General features: G+C 38.3%; 1 protein-coding gene across 1 annotated transcript; it reads left to right on the top strand.

The window, feature by feature from the left end:
- The first annotated feature begins 174 nt into the window (after window positions 1–174).
- Window positions 175–19925, top strand: LOC113494411 (LIM domain kinase 1). The gene is made up of 17 exons (XM_026872736.1): window positions 175–299; window positions 1696–1786; window positions 3868–3982; window positions 4379–4509; window positions 4972–5088; window positions 9213–9345; window positions 9867–10180; window positions 10325–10436; window positions 10954–11082; window positions 11340–11465; window positions 11955–12086; window positions 12557–12670; window positions 13153–13251; window positions 13604–13764; window positions 14385–14586; window positions 15297–15479; window positions 15847–19925. Exons 1-17 carry the CDS (start codon window positions 278–280, stop codon window positions 17095–17097), a joined length of 3432 nt encoding a protein of 1143 aa, XP_026728537.1. The 5' UTR covers window positions 175–277; the 3' UTR covers window positions 17098–19925.
- The last annotated feature ends 510 nt before the right edge of the window (window positions 19926–20435 follow it).

Genomic DNA, 20435 nt, shown 5'->3' with positions numbered 1-20435 from the left:
TTTACCATTCATAACTATTCAAATACATTCAAGCTTTAATGACAAAACTTATCAAAATACCAACAATGTACTGAAGGTCACAGCTCTACTAAGATTAAATAAACTCTACGTCAGAAAGCGTATTTTATTTCTTAAAGCTAGCAACATCCACTCGTTGTGTCATCTAAGTCATGTTAAGTTTTGTGTTTTACGTCATTCACAAGTATTGGAATCTCAGGCATGTTACTTTTGCTATTTATTACAAATTTTATGAATAAACATTCTGCTTTGCAATGAGATGGAGGGATCGAGCACTAAAGGTATGTTCTGCAGTCCCTATTCACACGTTATAGGGTGTATTAAGTAAATATTTAGTCATGTTTTGGGTGCAGAACCTGTCATTACATTGTGTGGGCGATTCTTGTAACATATCATGAATTATCTTTTGTTTGGCCTGTGCCTCGCCTATTGTGACTAAAGGTAACTTATTCTAGAGCGCATAAGAATATTCGCACTATTACAGAGGCCTTATAAAATACTTAAATAACTTATAAAAATACTTTTACGAGCTCTGAGCCAAGATGTTTACTTCCGCGTACAAATATATTAAGTTGAAGGATACCTTTCGATTTATATTTTACATCGCAATATCAATTTTATTAGAAAGGTATTTGACATTCAGCCATATCCATTTATAAAATATAGGAATTAATTAAAGTTTTGTACACATATTGTTCAAGGAGATGATTGAATAGGTAGGTATATCATGCTAAATGTTTTGAATGTACTTTAATAATATTAATCATGCTATTGGAAAACTACCTTTGATTTCAAGCTTTTCTAGCTAACTTATTCTACACATGAATCATTTTAGGATTATAATTAATTAATTTAGATTCTTATAAGTAAACCTACAAAGAAGGAATTGTAGTTTGTAAACAGAATAGAGAACATGCATGAAAGAATTATGATAGACATTTGGCTTTTAAGAAGTGTACAAAGTGAGCAATAGGGATGATGACAATTTTTTTTGCAGTGTCCTTCTTGTAGTTTTTTGTATAATAATGGATACATATTTTTTATTTTGTCCCGCAAACATAAATTGACCAAATTACAGTGAATAAAAACTTACGCGTGACGTCACAATTGAGTATTGTTATGTCACAAGCCCCCTCTCCTAAACTTTAAAGCAGTTAATCTTTGTCAATTCTAGTTTTTCTGAAAAAGGAAAAAATATGTGTCTCATACTTTTCAATTATCTAACTGAGGGACTAATGAGATTTTTTTTTTATACCCAGTCATCATCCCTATTATAAAAGTGACACAACTAAGTAAATAATTACAATTCTATAGACTGGGGATACCCAGAATGAGATAAGATATCTGGTTATCAATGATTTCATGTAATGTCAAATATATGATCACCTTTCTTCATACAGAGTAGAAACACTATTACATATTATGATAAATCACTGACTCTTACTACAAAAATGTTTTTTTTTAGAGTCCATGATTTATTCCGTACCTACCGTACCTATCGTTTAGGCTTACAAAACTCATATTCAGATTCTACATTCAATATAATCTTTATGGTTACTTTAAGGTGGCTACATAATTATTATCTTCTTAATCCTGGCTCATTTTATAGGGATCTGCTGAGCTGTTTTAAGTATTATTACTATGATCAATGTAATGAAGGAAGTCGCCATCTTTCAGAGTCCCTTAGCTGCGCTGGGTGCTTGAATGACATAGGAGAGGATGAATATGTGTCAACACTTAACCAAGACTGGCATAAAGACTGCTTCTGGTAAGTTTATTCAGTAATGTATAGGAAATAATAGAGCTATATGATTTTCAGCAGACATGTTCCGGTGGGGCTCTCAAGCAATACCCACAATGAGGTATTTAGCAATAGCAATTGCATAGGGGTATGGCAGTAAAAAATTTCGCCACTGTAAATTCCAAGTCATAGTGTCTATCGATTTAGTTAGCAGAGGTGTAGTTATAAGAGGCAGAGAAAGACCACCAGTGTCTGTACTATGAGCTGATGCAGTTATGGAAGCGAGATGGAGCACACTGCTGTTCGGCGCACGGCCTCTCGCTTCTCTAGAGCAAGATTCCTGCTCCTGAAGTGCACAGGAGTCGCAAAATACCGGGCAGCAATCCTCGGTACATAGAAACCATCGAATCTCCCGGGAGACTTCTTCAATCCTAGAGCGAGTTGGGATTCCTACGCACAATGTCCAATTTGGAGCAAAAATGCGGAAAACGAAACCCACCACAAAGAACTTGCTCTAAGATTTACTTTGCGTTGGACATAATGTTCTTAAAATAAAAGTAAAATCTAACAAAAGTATCAGCATACGGAAACGAGAATCGAAGAATACCTTTAGCCTTGTATTACAACTAGCATCCAACACATAAAATCTGTTGTGTGCAGTAAAAACGCATACCGTGAAGTCTTGATTGTAATCAGTAATTATAATAAAACCAATTAACTGAACTGAAAAGTCTACAAAACTGGAAGAATGGCGCAGTGATACAAGATCGCTCTGCTTTAACTACTTTTATATGACTGTGACCTACTAGGTGACTCGTACTCTGCTAGGTGACACGTGCTGATTTTGTTTGTCATGTTGCCTCTGACACTTGCAGAATGTAGCTTTCTATAGCTTAAAGGCTTTTTTTGTAGGTATTTTAGTTTAGGTATTTCCTCCTCATAACACCCCCTTAACTCACATACTTCAAATTCTTTATAATTGCAACAAAAGTATTAAGTACAGAATACTTATCCTCGTGTCCTAACGCAAACGTTAGAGGTTTATGACTGATTACCAGAAAACCAACATCTCCACAATATATGCGTAGCAAGACATGGTTTTAAACCCATAGAATCTTTTCGTCGATAGAAGTCTATGTAAGTCTACGTAATTTTTTCGATTGTATTGATCTTATCCTCAGCCAGACTAAAGGTTCTGGAGACCTTCCAAAAAAAGTCTGAGTCACAAAAATATAGCGAGCCTACTGTACTTAAAAAAAGACGGTTCCGCTACGGAATATAATAATTGTGTCGCGGGGTTTCACAAATATTTAGGTCACACCCAGGCTCGGAAAAAGCGTTTTTGGATCACACAAACGCTTCGTACAATATTTCATTTGACCCCGCGAAACGGCATGGCCTATATGACCCATATTCCACTTATTTTTATATAAACTTCTTTCACATTCAAGCTCGTAATTCTACTGGGACGGTACCAATCTCGTTATGACATAGCCCACTAATCAGTGCTACAGGATGTTGTATTTATTATTATACGTGCACATTAGCATTAACATGATATACAACAAATATTAACATTTGTAATTAAAACAACAGGAAAATATACTGATATGTTATGTTACTGTTCCTCAAACGGACGGTATAATGAACGAGATCAAGGAAATTGTTGTTAGGCGACGTGCTCTTGTACAGGGAAACTAAAACTAATGCTTAAACAGCTGGACATATCGATCGTAATAATCGTGGTAATTTATCAGAAAATCTATATTATTTTTTTTCGTTCCTTTTCTAAATTGAATGTCGTGACCAAACCACGAATTTTCCATAGGTTAGACGGGTATATAAAACGCAGAAAAATAATACATACGCAGAAATACTTAGTCGTTAATTGCCATAAAAGCCATTTTTATTAAAGAAGGTAAGCTACAGGAAAGTATGTCTATCGAATTACCTAATGTAATAGGAAGATAGAGTGCTTTGCTACGGAGTTGGTTGCGTCGACACTCCACAGCAGTAAAGGGGGCCAATATCGTATTTGACGTTCGAAAACTACTTGTAGAGTAATTTAAATAAACGACATTAAGTTAAGAATGTATGATGTTCTGCAGTTGCTCAGTATGCGACGCCCAGCTGTCCACGTGGTACTTCGAGAAGGCGGGCCTCCTGTTCTGCCAGAACGACTACTGGGCGCGCTACGGCGAGAGCTGCCAGCAATGTACACAGGTATAACTCTTCTACCAATCTTTTTCCTAAGCTTTATTGGATTGGCTTTCAGTCTTATTGAATTCTCATTAAAAATGACTGCCTAAGTGACGTCTAAAATTCATTTTTAGTGTTACACAGTTATCCTTGCTGAACCTGGAAGCATTTTTTTTCTGCAATGGCAACACACAGCCTCGATAAAGTATAACTCTGTCCTACCACATTCAGCTCTAACTGAGAGACTCGCAAGAGAAACACCCTTTTTGAATGCTTCTGATCCGACGAACTAGTTATTGTTTATGTCGGAAAATACCTATATGGAGGTTTTCCGGCCCAGGAAAAGGACAGAGGACGTAGGACTATTAAGGCTAAAAGTTATTATCGTAGTAAGGCCGATGACCATGTCCCTATGTCCAGGTGATAACTGGCCCGGTGATGTCGGCGGGCGAGCACCGCTTCCACCCGGAGTGCTTCGCGTGCGTGGCGTGCGGTGCGCACATCGAGGACGGCGAGCCATACGCGTTGCTCGAGCGGACCAAGCTATACTGGTATGTAAGCTCCGAATAACTATAGGCTGAAAAATGTTGATCCCTTTAGTAGTGTCAATCTTTAGTTGCTTCTAAGTTTGTTATAATACGCTTTCTTAGGTTTTGGATTCATCAGACTTATCAGACGAGATGTGATTATAAGTTTCGCAGTTCTTGTTACGTCATAGTGATGTAGTTGTGTAATGTAGACTCAAAATATTTTTTATCTGGAAATATTCTCTTAGACTTATTCCGTCATGTGGATCGCGGAAAGCATGCTAAATACATTCCAGATAGTTTGCGCCTACATATAGTATTTAAGTTTTTTATAATGCTTTTGTTCGTATTGGATAAAAAATACACTTTCTTTCTTCTTGTACATGAGTACCATGGTTTTCACCGATATCTATTTTTGACCAAAACAACCTTCACACACACGTTACTGTCCATATAGCTTATTAATCATTAATTCTCCCCTCCCAGCGGGCCGTGTTACCAGCAGGGCGGGCGGGGAGTGTCCCACTCCATCCGCGTGGTGGAGGTCCCGCCCGCCGCCGTCAGCGTGCAGCACTGCCCGCCCGCCTCGCTCACCGTCAAAGAGTGAGTACCAACAACACAATACCATGTACCCAGTAAAAAATAATAATAAGAATAATAAATTCATCAAAGGATTAATATAACTACTAACGGTTCATGTAAATAAAATTAACTGAGTTGTATCATATATCAAATATCAAATCGGTCTCTCATATCTGAGGATCTTGGTCAGGTCAGGTCTCCATCGGTTTCGATACAGCGCGTCTCTCACCGCCGCATAGAATTTGGAAGACGATGTATCATAATAATAAATACTAAAACACTAATTACATCTAAGTATATTCTGCCGTCATAACTAAGAATGGAGTAATCAAAATTCCTCCTAAGAGGTAAATGTACATGAAAAAAATATATTTCCATAAAAAAAAAACACTTGAAGTATGTTTTTATGACATGATTTACACCGTACTTGCATTAAAACCGCCATTTTGCGATTACTGCATCCTTACTTATGACGGCAGTATTGTACGTATGTGTCTGGTAACACGGGTGTGTACCCCACTGTTCCCCACTGCTGGGCTAGGTCCCGCTGCGGCGGCAAGCTGTCGGCGGCGGCGCGGGCGCTGCTGCGCGCCGTGCTGTCTGTCTGCATACAGCTCACCTGCCATAGGTACCGACACATGACGAGCTGTGTGTATAGATAGCCTGATAATATATATTATTATATAGTTTGGTAGTTATCGCTTCTTCCTACAATGCTTCGCATGTCTATCAGACAGATTTCCAACAAATATTAGATACGTATTTTTTCTTTAACCTCGTAAAAATGAAGGGTATACATTCATTTAAAATCTCGTGTGACGTCACTTACCAGTACGCTTACTACTGGCAAACGATGTCACTAGCCCCCACTAAGTTTTTTTTATAATCTACCTAACTTTTTAATGATGTGATGAAAAGATCAATAATTATTACTTATTCGTTATTTCTGGGAAACCTGTCTGATGGATTAATTCGATTTTTTTAAGTCTATATCTGGATTAAGAGGAGTGTCAATAGTCGTATGTCCGTCTGTGTATTGCTCATTTGATTATTAGATGATGCTTTGCGTAGTGAATTGTGTGCTACAAGGTGTGCTCGCAGTGTTTATCGCATGATGTTTTTGTGTGTTTAGTAGTGCGTGTGTGTTTGCATGCATTGCTTCTAATTTGTGGTCACCGTTTTAGTTTGTTGTCGAATTCCTTGAGGTTATAATTGAAAGGGATGCTATTATTAAAACTTGTCTTATGTCATTAGGAGGTTTTGATAATGAGTATCGTAATTAATAATTGTTTTATTAAACGTTGGTTGACTCCGTAATCGTATTTTGTAAGTTTTGCATTGTTCTTCTTCTTATAATTCGGTTTGGTCATTAAACTATGGTGAATCCCACAAAAACAGAAATATAAACAAACAACAGTTTGATGTCAATAAGTACCATAACTGTAGGACTCATGCGTAAGTTTAAATTCCTAAGAAATGTTCCACAATTCCTAAAATTTATTTATAAAAATATAAACAAATCCCCACAACTATAACAGTGCAGTTGATGGTGGCGCTAGTGTAGCACCTTGTCAAATACTTTGTTTGCAAATCCCATTAGTTCCGATTTCCACCACCGGCGTATTTAAATTGGTCGTATGTCAGTGTGCGGTTATGACACATTAACTTGTTTATTAATAGATATTTCATGATAAGTCTGTTGTATAGATGTTTGTTTTTTATTGTTGCGGCCACATGCAAGTGTGACTCAATCGTCAAGCACGTTATTGATTGATAAAATTAAAGTTCAAAACTTTATTAAGTATAAATTCTAATGAAATATATTTTAATTGTCATTTGACGGTGACGCTTTTGGAATAGCTGTTTCAAAGGTTTTTTTTATATATATTGAACCACTTCTTATTAAAATACCTAATAATCACCAAGTAACTTTTCAAAATAAGGCATCTAATGTCATTAAATGCTTGATTTCTAGTGTTATACTAAAAGATACACAAGTTACATGTTAAAATACTTTTGTTTTGTCATTTATTACCCTATTAATTTTCTTTTTGATATACAGGGTGTCCCAAAACTCAACGATAATCTGAGACTGGATGAAAGGCCAAGTGATGACAGATTAGGGAAAAAAAATCTGTTTCTGTTTTCATTGCATTAATTTATAGTTTCGAATAATAGAATCGTTAATGAAGATCCCGGAATTAAAATACTCACAGCGAAATTGTCACATTGGTGATCACAGGAATTAAAAATGCGACGAGGGATGTCGAATTTCAACTTTTTAAATGTCTCTTATCGCTGAACTGAGTGATATGGTTTTTTTTTTATATTTTTCCCTGATCTGTTATCACTTGGCCTTTCATCCTGTCTCAGATTATCGTTGAGTTTTAGGACACCCTGTATATATTTTCCAAAATCCGTCTAACGAAATATGTTTCTTATAAGTTACAGTTGTGGTTCAGTCTTTCAATTCAACGTCATGAGTTCACCATTTCTGATACCACAAACTTATTCAATGGTATAATTTAATTTGTATTCGTCACACTTTTACCATCGAATATCCTTATTGAATACACTCACTCGTCATTTACGTAACGTTAGTCACAACACGGTACAGCCAACATGAAAACAAAATAGCTCTAAAAATATATAATTAATTAACTTTACATAGCGATGTAAGTGATAATCATAGAGTGAATTTTGCCGTATTATTTTATTTAATGTGCTGTTTATTTGTAATTTAATGTTTTTTACTTTTAAGTAACATAATGTTTTATTAATTTTGTGATACATTTCGCCATGGTTAGCGTCGTTTTAAGGTAAAGTTGTTGTTTTCTTGTACATAAGGCTTGTTGAATGAGCAATGCGTGATGTAATACACCTATTTATTTTCATTTGTTGCATATTATTTTGTCAATGAAATTTTGTAGAATTGATGTCTCAATTTAATTATTCTGAATGTTTAATAAGTGAATTCTTACATACATTTGACGGTTGTCATCTCTAGTCTTACCAAGGGTTATCGAGTTTCTTGACTAACTGAGTTTAGGAGACTTAGGCAATCGCGACGTGCAAAACACTTTTACTTAACTCTATCCAGTTAGACTCCAAACTGACCTCAACACAGGCCAGGCACGTGATCTCAAAGTTCGACTTCTAAAACCAAAAAAAGGCCCATGAAAGCCAGCATTAAGCACAGCTTAACTTAGCATAACATGTTTTTAACGTGATTTTTATTTAAAATTTTAGGTTTTATTTAGATTTAAAGGTATCTAAAATATATTGTTATTATTATATTATTTATTTAGCAAAATATCATACACTTATAATTAAATAGTAAAAAAATAATGAATAGAGTTTTTAATTATTATTAGATATAATTAACTGTTTCATATAAATGGACAAATTAATTAAGTAACAAGCAATCTAGGATAAGATTGTAGAACATTTTACATTACCGTAATACGTCACTAACCAAATTAGAATATCGTGCTAGATTATAAATATTATTATAAATAACAAGGAAAAAGCATATTATCTAAAATTTCGTTTTAGCTCTTTGTCCCTTTTAACTAATAGTCTAACTATAAGTTGATAATTACAGTAGTAGAACAGTAGTGTTGTCTCACTTCCACAGTTTCAGCGAGTTCATTGGAACATTTAGAGTGACTACCTAATCTAGTTTTTCGTTTCAGCTTGAAATTATTCAGCTACCGCTAATATTGTTGTGTGTGTGTTGCAAATTTATTTTAAATAAGGTTTTTGTTGATTTTTGTACGTTTCACATATTACGTTTTAGTTCGTAATTTAAAGGTCTGTAACTCACAGTGCTGTGACTTTGCTTAGTTACAGCAGGCAGGCTTACAAGTGATGTTACGACTGTACGTCCCTAACGCCATCTCTCAAAGTACATAATATCAAAATCAATCAATCGAAAACTCATTTTTTTTTATTAGGCTTACAATCGTACTTCTAGATTTGATGGTAGGGTGTTAGACTATGTAGTACCTAGAATAGTTTTCTTTTTATCTAGCCCACTGTGTTCCACTGCTGGACAAAGGCCTCCCCCAAATTCTTCCACGATTCTCTATTCTGGGCCTCATGGAACCAGCGCGGCTAGTACATGTTTATATTTGTTATTACAGAATAGACTCGTCCTGCGGCTTGCTGACGCTGCACATCGGAGACAAGATCCTGGAGATAAACGGCACTCCCGTCAAGAACCGGCCGCTGGAGGAGATCGAGAGGGTGCTCACCAGACCTGATGCTGTCATACAGGTACCATAAATGTAGCTTCTATTATTATTATTAAATCTTTTACTGGTATTAAACAAAAAACATACATTTTATAAACCCACCAAACTGTTATGACAGTTTTGACAGCGGGAATAGCGTTATTACATTTATAGACCTCGGAACATACCAGGACTTACAAATAAACATAAAGCAAATCAAAATACAAACTAAATAGAAATTAACTTAAACTAATAAAAACATCAAGCCATAATAACAGGAACTATGTTGAACGCGATGAACGGAAAAATTGCAATAAAAACACTGATATTTTGGTATCAACCTTTGTACCGGAAATAGGGTTATTTTTGGACTAAAATGTTTCATAAATTCGACAACATAATATTTAATTCAATATTAAGTAAGAAGGATACATTTTTAGCACACTTTTATTAGTTTCAATTGTAACTTAGTAATTACAGTTGCAAATATATCAAACACAAAATCAAATTGCGCTTACGCATTCGAAGGGTAACAAAAACCTAATCTTATTCGTTTTTCCCCAGTTAACAATCGAACACAGTCCAGAAACAAACACGAAACGCTCACAAGCAAACACGACGACACACGCACACACACAGACACAGGAAGACAACACCAAACAGGAGCGATCACCTGTCGAGCGCAAAATATTAACCAAAGAGGACGCGAAGAGGCCGGAGAAGGAGAAGGGAGAGGTGGAAGTGAGGAAGGAGAGGCTGTTCAAGAGGAAGGGGGGAGAGGACGCGGGGAAGTGGGTCACTAAGCGGAGGCAGACGCCCTCCTCCCCGCTGTTGGGGGACAAAGAGAAGAGTAGCAGTATGTCCAAGTTGCTTGACGCGTAAGTTGCCGTCTTTTATGTTAAGGTTTAAAGTAGACTTCATATTTTAGTTGTAGACATGTGAAATTCTCGAAAAATCAGTCAAATTAATTATAGAGTTTGCTAGTAAGTAAGTATAAAGTGTATGTTGATGTGTTGCATCAGCGTGGACTCGACCCCGAGTGCGGGCGTGTTGTGTGACCTGAGCCGCGCGCGCTCGTTCCGCGCCGAGCCCGCGCCCGGACAGAAGGTGTTCCGCGCCTGCGACCTGCTGCAGGTACCCACTACTATACTACATACACTATAGTTAATCAAAATTCATTTACTCAAATTAGGCTACTAAGTAGCACTTTTTGAAGGTCAGATTATATTGGACAGCACCCAGTTTCGCCCACCCTTCAGAATTATTACCTATGTACTGTAGTAACATGTATATTGGTAAGATAAAGTAGATATTATAGGCGTCAAATTGTAGTAATTCACTTTTACCGACTTTACTATCTGCGACTTCAAGAATATATATACATATATTAACTTCAGACACAATAATTTCGCAGTGAACTTTTACCAGTAGCAATTTTTTAACCCCTGACTCAAATATTCTGTTAACCAGACCAACGAAAATAAAATTGTTTGTATTCAGCATTAGGTACGATTTCAATTATGTTCAATTTTCTGAAGACACCACCACCTTGATCATAAAATATAGATATAAAACATATCTTCATTCAAACTCCAACCTTATTCCTTTCCATAAGAGTTCAGTTTCCATCTAACTGGTTCCGTATGTCCAGGGCGAGCTGCTAGGCTCTGGGTTCTTCGGCGAGGTGTACAAGGTGACTCACCGCGACACCAACGAGGTGATGGTGCTCAAGCAGCTGTACCGAGTCGACGAGGACGCGCAGAGGAACTTCCTCAAAGAGGTACGGCAAGCTGAACTTTACTCAAAATGAAAACACAACACGTTTTGAAGTTCCTTGGTAGTCAGTTAGGAAATATCGACTCTAGTTAAAAGCGATATCATTTATCATATTCCCGGGATAAACAATTTCATTTTATTTCGCGTATTGTCAGATGGCCGTTCGTAATACGGGTACATCCGCGGTAACCCAATGCCTCAAAGTCTAACGCTTGGTCACTTTACAAATTAATTTTATACAACTGCTCCTACTCCCTCTAGGTGGCAGTACTGCGGTCCCTGTCGCACCCGAACGTGTTGCGGTTTGTAGGTGTCCTGTACAAAGACAAGCGCCTGCATCTCGTCACCGAGTACGTGGCCGGGGGCACGCTACACTCGCTACTACAGGTACCGTATATACATCTACTACATCATGTAGTGGTACTACCGACTATTTTATAGTTGGGTAAGGGGTAGTGGTAGGATTTTGCCAGCTCAAACTGAACTGTCGTCCAGGAGACCCTATTAGGGCAGGAAAGCTTGCTCATGCGTTGGTTTGCGGTCCCCTCCCATCTAGACATTCTGCAAGTGGTGACCGCGACATCTACGTTATCCCGAACGCGAGTACTTCGAAACGACTGTGTCGAAGGTGGTCAACATCTCCCAGTAGTGCTAAGCGTGGCTGCGCTAGCAGGCTGTAGCGCGGTGCCATCTACCTCTCCCGTAGATTAATTTCGGTAAGAATTTACAAAGACGAGTCACGAGATCCAGAGTCAGGATCACTGCTTTTTTGGCACACTACAGTAGCCTCCCTTATGATTACCCAACATCCCAAACCCCTTGTTCCGCCAAGACCAGACTCCACCATCCATCCTATATATAACATGTTGTGTCCAGGACTCTCGCGTGAGCCTGTGCTGGACGGAGCGGGCGCGGCTGGCGCGGGACGTGGCGGCGGGCGTGGGCTACCTGCACCGGATGAACGTCATACACAGGGACCTCAACTCACACAACTGTCTCGTCAGAGAGGTACCCAATAACATGTCTGCTAAACCAGCCATATTAAACTCACTAAGAGCACAGTTTCTAAAGCGCCTGTTTTAGGCGTCAAACAAAAACATTTTAATTTCGAGTAACGTCATATAATATAATAATATATCACAACTTTCACACAACGCCATCCTGTGTCAAACTAAGGAAAGCTTGTATTATAAGTACTAGACAAGTGATAGACATACTTATATATTTCTAAATACATACATAATATAGATAAATTACACCCAGACGCAGAAAAAATGATACTGCTCATCACACAAAAAAAATCTCAGTGGGAATCGAACTCAAGACCCAAGATAGCAGTTAAGGCCACTAACCTCTAGCCTAACCAGTCAACATAAATACGAAACGTCCAAAATAGTTACGACTGATTTTCTTAACATATTCTCCTAATCACTTGTAAAGTTTGTATGTATGATACATTTTTATGATGTACATGTCAGGACAAGACGGTGATCGTGGCGGACTTCGGGCTGGCGCGCATCGTGCAGCGCACGGCCAGCAGCTCGCTGGAGCGGCGCCAGACACACAACACGCTGCGCAGGAAGCGGTACACTGTCAGTATACCGGAGTAGAGACCTAATACCGCATTACACTCTAAATATGTTTAGTTCGTTAGATAGATTCATAATAACTATCGTGAGACTGATTCATTATTAAGTGATGCTCATGATTCACGACTCTGATAAATGCGCATCGTTAGATAGATTGCCAAAAATATTGGACGTAATTTTATCGAAAGTTAGGAAGATAAAAGTCATTAAGATTATGAAATGTACGATAGTGGGGCTAGTTAAATCACTTGCTATTAAATATCGTACTGGTAAGTGACGTCACCCGAGCTTTTAAATCATTTTATGCCCTTCATTTTTTACTTACGCGAGATAAAAGATACGTAAATACCAAATTTTTATTTGATTCACTGAATCACTAAAAATTCATCTCTTCGTTATTCCAAGATTATGATCACTCGAAAATATATCAATGATTGTAAAATTCGTTAGTCTCTGTTCCTATTTATTTGTGTCTTTGTGTTTAGGTTGTGGGTAACCCGTATTGGATGGCGCCGGAGATGATGAACGGCAACGTGTACGACGAGAAGGTTGATGTCTTCTCATTTGGGATCATACTGTGCGAGGTATACTGACTACTCTACTGCTGTACATGTATTTATTGAAGATTTAACTGCAAAACCCATGTGGATAGCCAAGTCTTAAAGTGGTGGTGGTGTGGAAGAGATGCCGCTTCACGCCGTCTATAGCGTTGTTACCCTTCCACAGCCGTAATTATATCGCCATGTCCAGTTCAGGTACACAATATCATGTAAGAAGGACCGTTGTTATCGCCAAGAAAATGTCATCTCATCAGAATAATTTTTTGGAGTTTTGTAACGTTTACGTTGTGTAATAATGAAGTGAAATTGCATGCCATTACAAAATTATTCATTAGTAAAACAACATTTCACACTTGTCCCGTCACGTCCTGTCTAGATAATAGGTCGAGTATCCGCCGACCCGGACTTCCTGCCGCGGCGCTCGGACTTCGGCCTCAACGAGGCGCTGTTCGTGGACAAGTTCTGTCGTGCCGCGGCCTGTCCCGAGCCCTTCTACAGGATCGCCTTCCTCGCCTGTCACCTCGACCCTGACACCAGGTACCTAACTTTAAACTTTTAAAGCAACTTTTGTCTATCATGTTTAGCCACAGTCTGAACTATTGACTAGACTGTAATATAATAATAGCTGCCTATTATTATAGCTATCCCAACAAATGTTTTTTTTTCATTTATGAATGAGTTCTAGGGGTGTGAACAAATACCATTTGTCATAACATTTGTCCAATGCTCGGAGCTACTGAAAATTTATTCAAAATTTCGCGAGAAACGATCGAGCCCTTTCGGAGGAGTTCAATTACATACAACGTGACACAAGAATTTCATAAATAAGGTGCTAATATCAGCCTGTAATCTCATTCCCACTGCTGGGCACAGATTTTCGCTCCACCATTTATCAGTGGTGTCTTAGTTTAACTAAGAAAGTACGTATAACTTTCAAAAAGTCACATTGGTACTTGGCCTGCATTAAGATCGAATCTGCTACTGATTATTAAGTATAGGGCAACACAACACCTACCACGTTTCGGACCCTGCCTCGTCAGCTCATGATTAAGGTCTCCGGTTGGGTCCTAATCTTGCCAGGCAATCCCGATATTCTCACGGCTTTTTGCTGTTATAAAAAAAGCTTTTAACATGAAATAAAATCTATTTGTCTGTAGGCCACCATTCGAAGTCATAGAGATCTGGTTCGAGAGCCTAGTGATGTACTTGTCGAAGCCGGGCCCCATCCCGCCCACGCTGCTGGCGGACGTAGTGCAGTACTCGCGGGGCGCGGGGCGCCGGGCCCGCGGGGACCCCGACCCGGCCGGGCTCAGCAGCGCCGCCAGCGAGCTCAGTGTGCCCGACGCCGGGTTACTTAAGGTACTTGTAGCTATGTTTTTAAGATTATTTCCTCCCTACCTCAAAGTCTCCCACGTCTTATGGAGTTTCTTGCCGGTTCTTCTCATCCCATAAGAATGACACTTTGGAACCGCGCAACTAGAGTCAGTAATGTAACGTTTTAAAAGTGCCTGAGAAACGGCCCATTTGAAATAAAAGCTAAAAAAACAGTGCCTCTTATAACGGAAACTAATTATTTATTTTTATTTATTGCTTTTTTATGAAGTCCCATATATTAAACCAAAACACTCACGACAAACATAGGTGGAACAAACATACGCTTGTCTTACGTGGTGCTGGAACCCGTAACATGGCACGCAATATGGTTTACCTTGCAGACCACAACGGCAAGGCTATCCGTGCAGTCAATGTGCAGTGGTATGGCATTTCCCAACCACCCATTTTTTTAAACCATTTGCGATTTCTTTCAGTATTTTTTCCCACGATTTTATACACTCACTTTCTTCTTTGTTTGTCGTTCTGGTTGGATTTTTGCAACTTAATTTTGAGACACTTCCCGATAAGCTAGCAGGCTGAAATTTTCAGGGTTGCTTCAAACCCACTGACAGTGCAATTTTCACCCGTTAAAAACGGCCTGGCCGATTTTGATAAAAAAAATTTGGAGTGATATTCAAAAATCTTGACAATAGTCGTTGAATGCCGTTTGAAGTAGTACTGTATCTGTTGGGCAGTGCAACTCGCAGGCGGCCCTGCACGTGCCGGAGCGCGGCTGGCGGCTCGGCAAGTGCGTGTCGGCGTCGCAGCTGGCGCGGCCCCCGCGCGCGCAGCCCCCGCGCGCGCTGTCCCGCTCGCAGCACGCGCTGCACGCCGGCTACATCCTGCACGCCAAGGGGAACACCATCAACATCACCAAGGTATCACACAAGGTGTCGGCGTCGCAGCTGGAAACCCCAAGAATTTCGCATTTGAAACTTTGCTTTTTGTCTAGATTTCGGTTTTTGAGAAAAAGAAGAAAAAAGATTTAAGGAACTTGGAACGAGGAACGTACTTCGGTCGGTTCATGCTAAATTTGGATTCGTACTTCCGATATTAGATTTTAGCCGTCTACATCGGATTTCGAATTTAACCACCAATTTCTAGATGCTGACTTTTGAATTTCAGAACGAATGTAGAATTGGTTTTAGTAATCTGGAATTCTTCCTATTTCAAGTCACGCATTCGACATTTAAGTTCCGGTTTTTGTCCTTATGAGACATCAATCTTACCGGCTTCTCTTTGCAGGTTGATGACATAACCCAATGGCTGGACCCACCGCCACTCAAGCGCACGAGCCCCGACACGCATCTGAACAAACTAGAGGAACACACCAACAAGACAAGGAAGATGGACTCCACGGACGAGTACGACGGGACCCTGCCGCCCTTCCTACGGAACCAGAGCGTCGAGGGTCTGGAGAGCGAGTACAAGCACGAGGTAGATGTTCCCCTCCCCTTCTGTAGACACATCAGCATCCCTAACAGCTCCGCCATCGAGGACGACGACTCCGACTCCTCAGATGACGACTCTCCCATTGGCGAGTGGCACAAGAACGTCAAGATCTTCGACAAGATGGACGTCGACCCGAAACATGTGATAGCGACCATTGTGAAGAAAGGAGAGAACCTACTGGCGAGGAAGTCCAGCTATGACGTCACGGGCGTGGTGCTCAGGAACCCCGAATGCCTGACACACGAGAGGAAGATACCTGAAGTAGACTGCAGGAGGTATAACATAGACTTTCTAACGCAGAGCCCGCTCATGGCTGAGGGCGTCAAAAACATCGGGAAGAACCTCGAAAAGGAGAAACCACAAGAAAAGACAGGCTTCTTCCACAAGAAACTGCTATCACCAAAATTCAGTCGACTCTTCAAACCTAACACAACAGAAGTCGTGAGAAATAATAAAGAAACTGAAGATAAAGACAAATCTAGGAGTAAGTTCTTCGTCCAAAGACCCGCCTCGCCTAGCAACATGGGCCGGTCGTACAGGATCCGACCTGTAGATACAGACAAACCGGTCTACAACAATGACGTCATCAAGTCAGACATCAAGCTAGCCAACATGGGGAAGCCGATGACCCCGGTCTTCCGGAGACATCTGGGAGAGAAGCCGGACTTCGCGGACGGCAGGTTCAGCTACAGAGACCGCAGGTCCAAGTACGACACAAAGACAAACGAAGATCCAAAATTCATAGACTTAGGACGAAATAGGATTAAGACCCCAGTTAGCTCCGTAGAGAAAGTCACAAAGTTAACGCCTCTAGTGCGCAGTTCACAGATCAGTAATATAGCGGCTTTAGCCACTGTGCCGGAGAAGAAACTCGATGATAAAGATAAGAAGGTGAGTGACAAGCCCGTCGTGCCCAAGCGCCGGGAGCCGGGCATATCCCGGAGTAACTACGTTAGTCTTGCTAATCTAAAGATCGGGAAAGGTAAAGTGAATGAAGAGTGCAGGCAGAGCGCGCCCGAGCCGCCCGTGGAACGAGTTATTTGAATTAGTTGGCTATTGGTCTGTACGTATTGGTCAGATCGTTTTACTGTTTTTTTTAAACGACTCCCACTCTAAGGAATTTGATTCTTGTATCGCAGAGGTTTAACAAACATTCAAATTACGCTCACAAGGATACCCAGACTCGGAACAAGCATTCGTGGATCACACAATTGCTTGTCCTACGTGGGGAGCGAACCTTCGACACTCGGTGAAGTCATGTTTTAATGTGTGTTACATTGCTAGTTCTTTACCGTTGGCCGTTAAGTGTTCTTTGTAGACCAGCAATGTATATCAAACTCCAATTATATTTCGTTAACAAATTCTTAACCATTCCTCAGTAAAAATAATAGTGGTACTGTCTTACTCGTACCCTTAAGAATATCAATGAGATGGAAAGAGATAGCTGTATTATCTGACCAGTACGTATAACTTAGCCAACGTATATTATTCTCATTATTCTTGCCACGTTACACTAGTTATACAATTGTTGATTCGTTGTATTTACCGCGAATGCTGTCGTTACTGACTCGTGGCCGCTTGGACGAGACATGGCGAGTGTGAGAAAGCTTTGCTGAATAATGTGCTCTGTCCAAATGTGACAAATCATTTTCAGTTTTAGTAATCATTTGAGACACTTTTTTATACTTTTGCAGTCTCCAATTTTCGTTTTCCTTTTGATAATGGTCTTTAAATAATGTTCTTAACTCTTAATTTCATTTGAAGCTTTAAACAGAAACAGACAAACAAACAGCATATATGTATTATTATTGTGTAAATATTTATATAAATACATTTTACCATGTGGTAAAAGCAATAAATAATTATATTGCAATAATTGTATTTAAAGTTAATATGTTTTATGGCAACAAAATAGTTAATTGTGTATGTATTACCAGTTGTAATTCGGCATCTCGTTTTGCTTGATAACAATAAAATTATAAATACCCGCGTGGAAGCGCGACGGCGAATTACATTGCGTGTAGTGCCGTCTCGCTTCCACTACGGCCACAATAGCTATCATTTTTGTTAGAAAACTATACTGCATTCGCTTAGGTACTTATTTTAAAGGTACACTCTTAAAATAGAGAATCTAAATCTCGGTGTGTCGTTTTATACAAACTCAAATTAAATAAATAAACGACTGATTTATTTTATATTTTTGACTAGAAAATACACCTGAACTTATAAATGAATGGTATGCTCATAGAAACGACTTTGTTGTGGCAGTGCCTTCCAATAAGACTGCGTTTATGACATTTTACACACGAATTAAACAATATTGTGAAAACGTACTGAATAAGATCCCAAGACATGTGATATGGTTGTCTGTACTAAATAGAGCTTTTATTCAGTTCAATTGTTTAATTCATTTTTATTCTATATTTTCTAAATTGGTGAGAATGTTTTATTAAAGTAGGACCTAGCGTTTTTTGTCGTCACTAGTTATTACAACATGAAATGAGACTCAGACGCAATTAAAGTTCATCAAATGACCAAGCCACAAACATACTTTTCACAATATTGTTCAATTTAAAGTAGATTTGATATGCATTCCAATATTTGTAAATCCCTGCTTTTTATATTCCATACAAATTAGAAATTTCAGAATCGTTTTGACAATTGAAAATTAAGGAAAGATCTAGTTTCAAACAATCTTGATATTTGCAAACTATATTTAAGATGTAAGTGTGACTCAGTATTTAGCTTTCGTATAGTGTCAATTAGTGAAAGTTTTCAAGTTTTCTACGAGATGGCGCTGTTATATATTAATGTTTAAAATAAATGTATTACTAATGAATTTATAGTTAGCAACTATGATTGAATCTCGAGCTCTCAGAGCGGAATATGCAGGAATTTGTTCATATTTGAACTATGATTATTGCAAAATGACGGTAGGAGTGAAAAAAATATCGACAAGATTGACTCAAGTCAACTTTTCGTAACATGACCACAAAATGTCATTAGATAAGGCTTTTTATGCAATTAAGACAAAAATAATACACAAATATTATATAATTTGTCTCAATATTGATATAACAAGCAATTGGAATTAAATACTTAAACATAAACAGTATTCGCTTGATATACTTAAATATGAACCTTAGCTTCGAATCTTTAAGATTCAATTTACAGTTTTCCGCTTCACGCATTTGTTATAGTGTCTTAAGCAGATATACGGAAATATACACAAGTTGTTTTCTATTGTAGTTATAATTGTAATGTTTTCTATTACCGTAATAGAAATGTTTGTTTAAATTATACACTTTGGGGCGTGGATAGAGAAATATCAAATATGTAATACAACAATTTTGAAATTTAATATAACTCTGGTGTATGGCGGAACAAATGACCAAATAAAATAAAAATTGTTTGATTGTTAAAGTATTTGTCTATCCATTGCCTTTTGAGAATTAAAATAGTAAAATCCAAATATCATTCTGTCCAGAAAGTCCAAGAAAATAACAAAAAATATATAAATGTTATATCACAATCTAAATCTGTGCCATTTATATAGTAAGGTACGGTCAGCAAAACTTGACAAACGCATCTAACGAGAGAGAAATTATTAAAACAATGTATTGTCAAACACCTCCACGGATTGTTTTAAAACAAACCTAAGGCTCTTTACACGCGAGGCAACATAAACTTACACCACTTTCTTCTATAAGTAACTATTGCCATACTAATGACATTTTCAACGACTTCAACCGAACAAAGTTCTCAATTCTACAGTTTTTTTCCTATGTTTGTTAGCTCAGAACTTCGGACTGTATAAACTGATTTTTTATTACTTTTTCTTGTTGCGTAAAATAGCTATCATTTGGTCCCATAAAAATTGTATCAAGTCTGGATCATAGTTTTAATTTGAAATCGTATTTCTTTGTTCTTGAAAAATATTATTACATACAAGTATTGTTGGATAGTCAAGTTTCCGGCTATCGTAGACTTTGTTGCCTCGCGTACTCAGGACCTAAGATAAACCACGACATTAGAATAAGATTGGACAATACCTAACTGTATTAATTTATTAACATATAGATATTATGTATTAGTGTTAATGTTATATCTTAGTTATGTTTAAAGTCTGATTTGTGCTTGTGTAAACAGGGTGCCATTTTGTTTTTAACGCTAATTGTAATAATGCTATCATTCAATATTTGTATTATATCTTTATACATTATACAAAAAAATGTAATGAAAAAAAATACGTTTGACGGGGCTTGAACTTGAGTTGTTTTGAGACTATCGAGGTCAGCGACCGGGGGTTCAAAACTTTCCATTTATTCCGTATTATTTCCATTTTGGTAGAAATATATGATATAAATAAATAAGTATCTTTT

The sequence above is a fragment of the Trichoplusia ni genome, chromosome 1 (genome assembly GCF_003590095.1).
Source record: "Trichoplusia ni isolate ovarian cell line Hi5 chromosome 1, tn1, whole genome shotgun sequence".
Lineage (NCBI taxonomy): Eukaryota > Metazoa > Arthropoda > Insecta > Lepidoptera > Noctuidae > Trichoplusia > Trichoplusia ni.
This window is presented reverse-complemented; position numbering and strand designations above follow the sequence as displayed.

What these genes read in the sequence shown, in the direction of transcription:
- LOC113494411 (XM_026872736.1), top strand. Translation starts at nt 278, where the DNA reads ATGGAGGGATCGAGCACTAAAG. An exon ending in GACCTGATGCTGTCATACAG is followed by an intron (nt 9,346 to 9,866) that starts GTACCATAAATG and finishes GTTTTTCCCCAG; the next exon opens with TTAACAATCGAACACAGTCC. An exon ending in TGCGCAGGAAGCGGTACACT is followed by an intron (nt 12,671 to 13,152) that starts GTCAGTATACCG and finishes CTTTGTGTTTAG; the next exon opens with GTTGTGGGTAACCCGTATTG.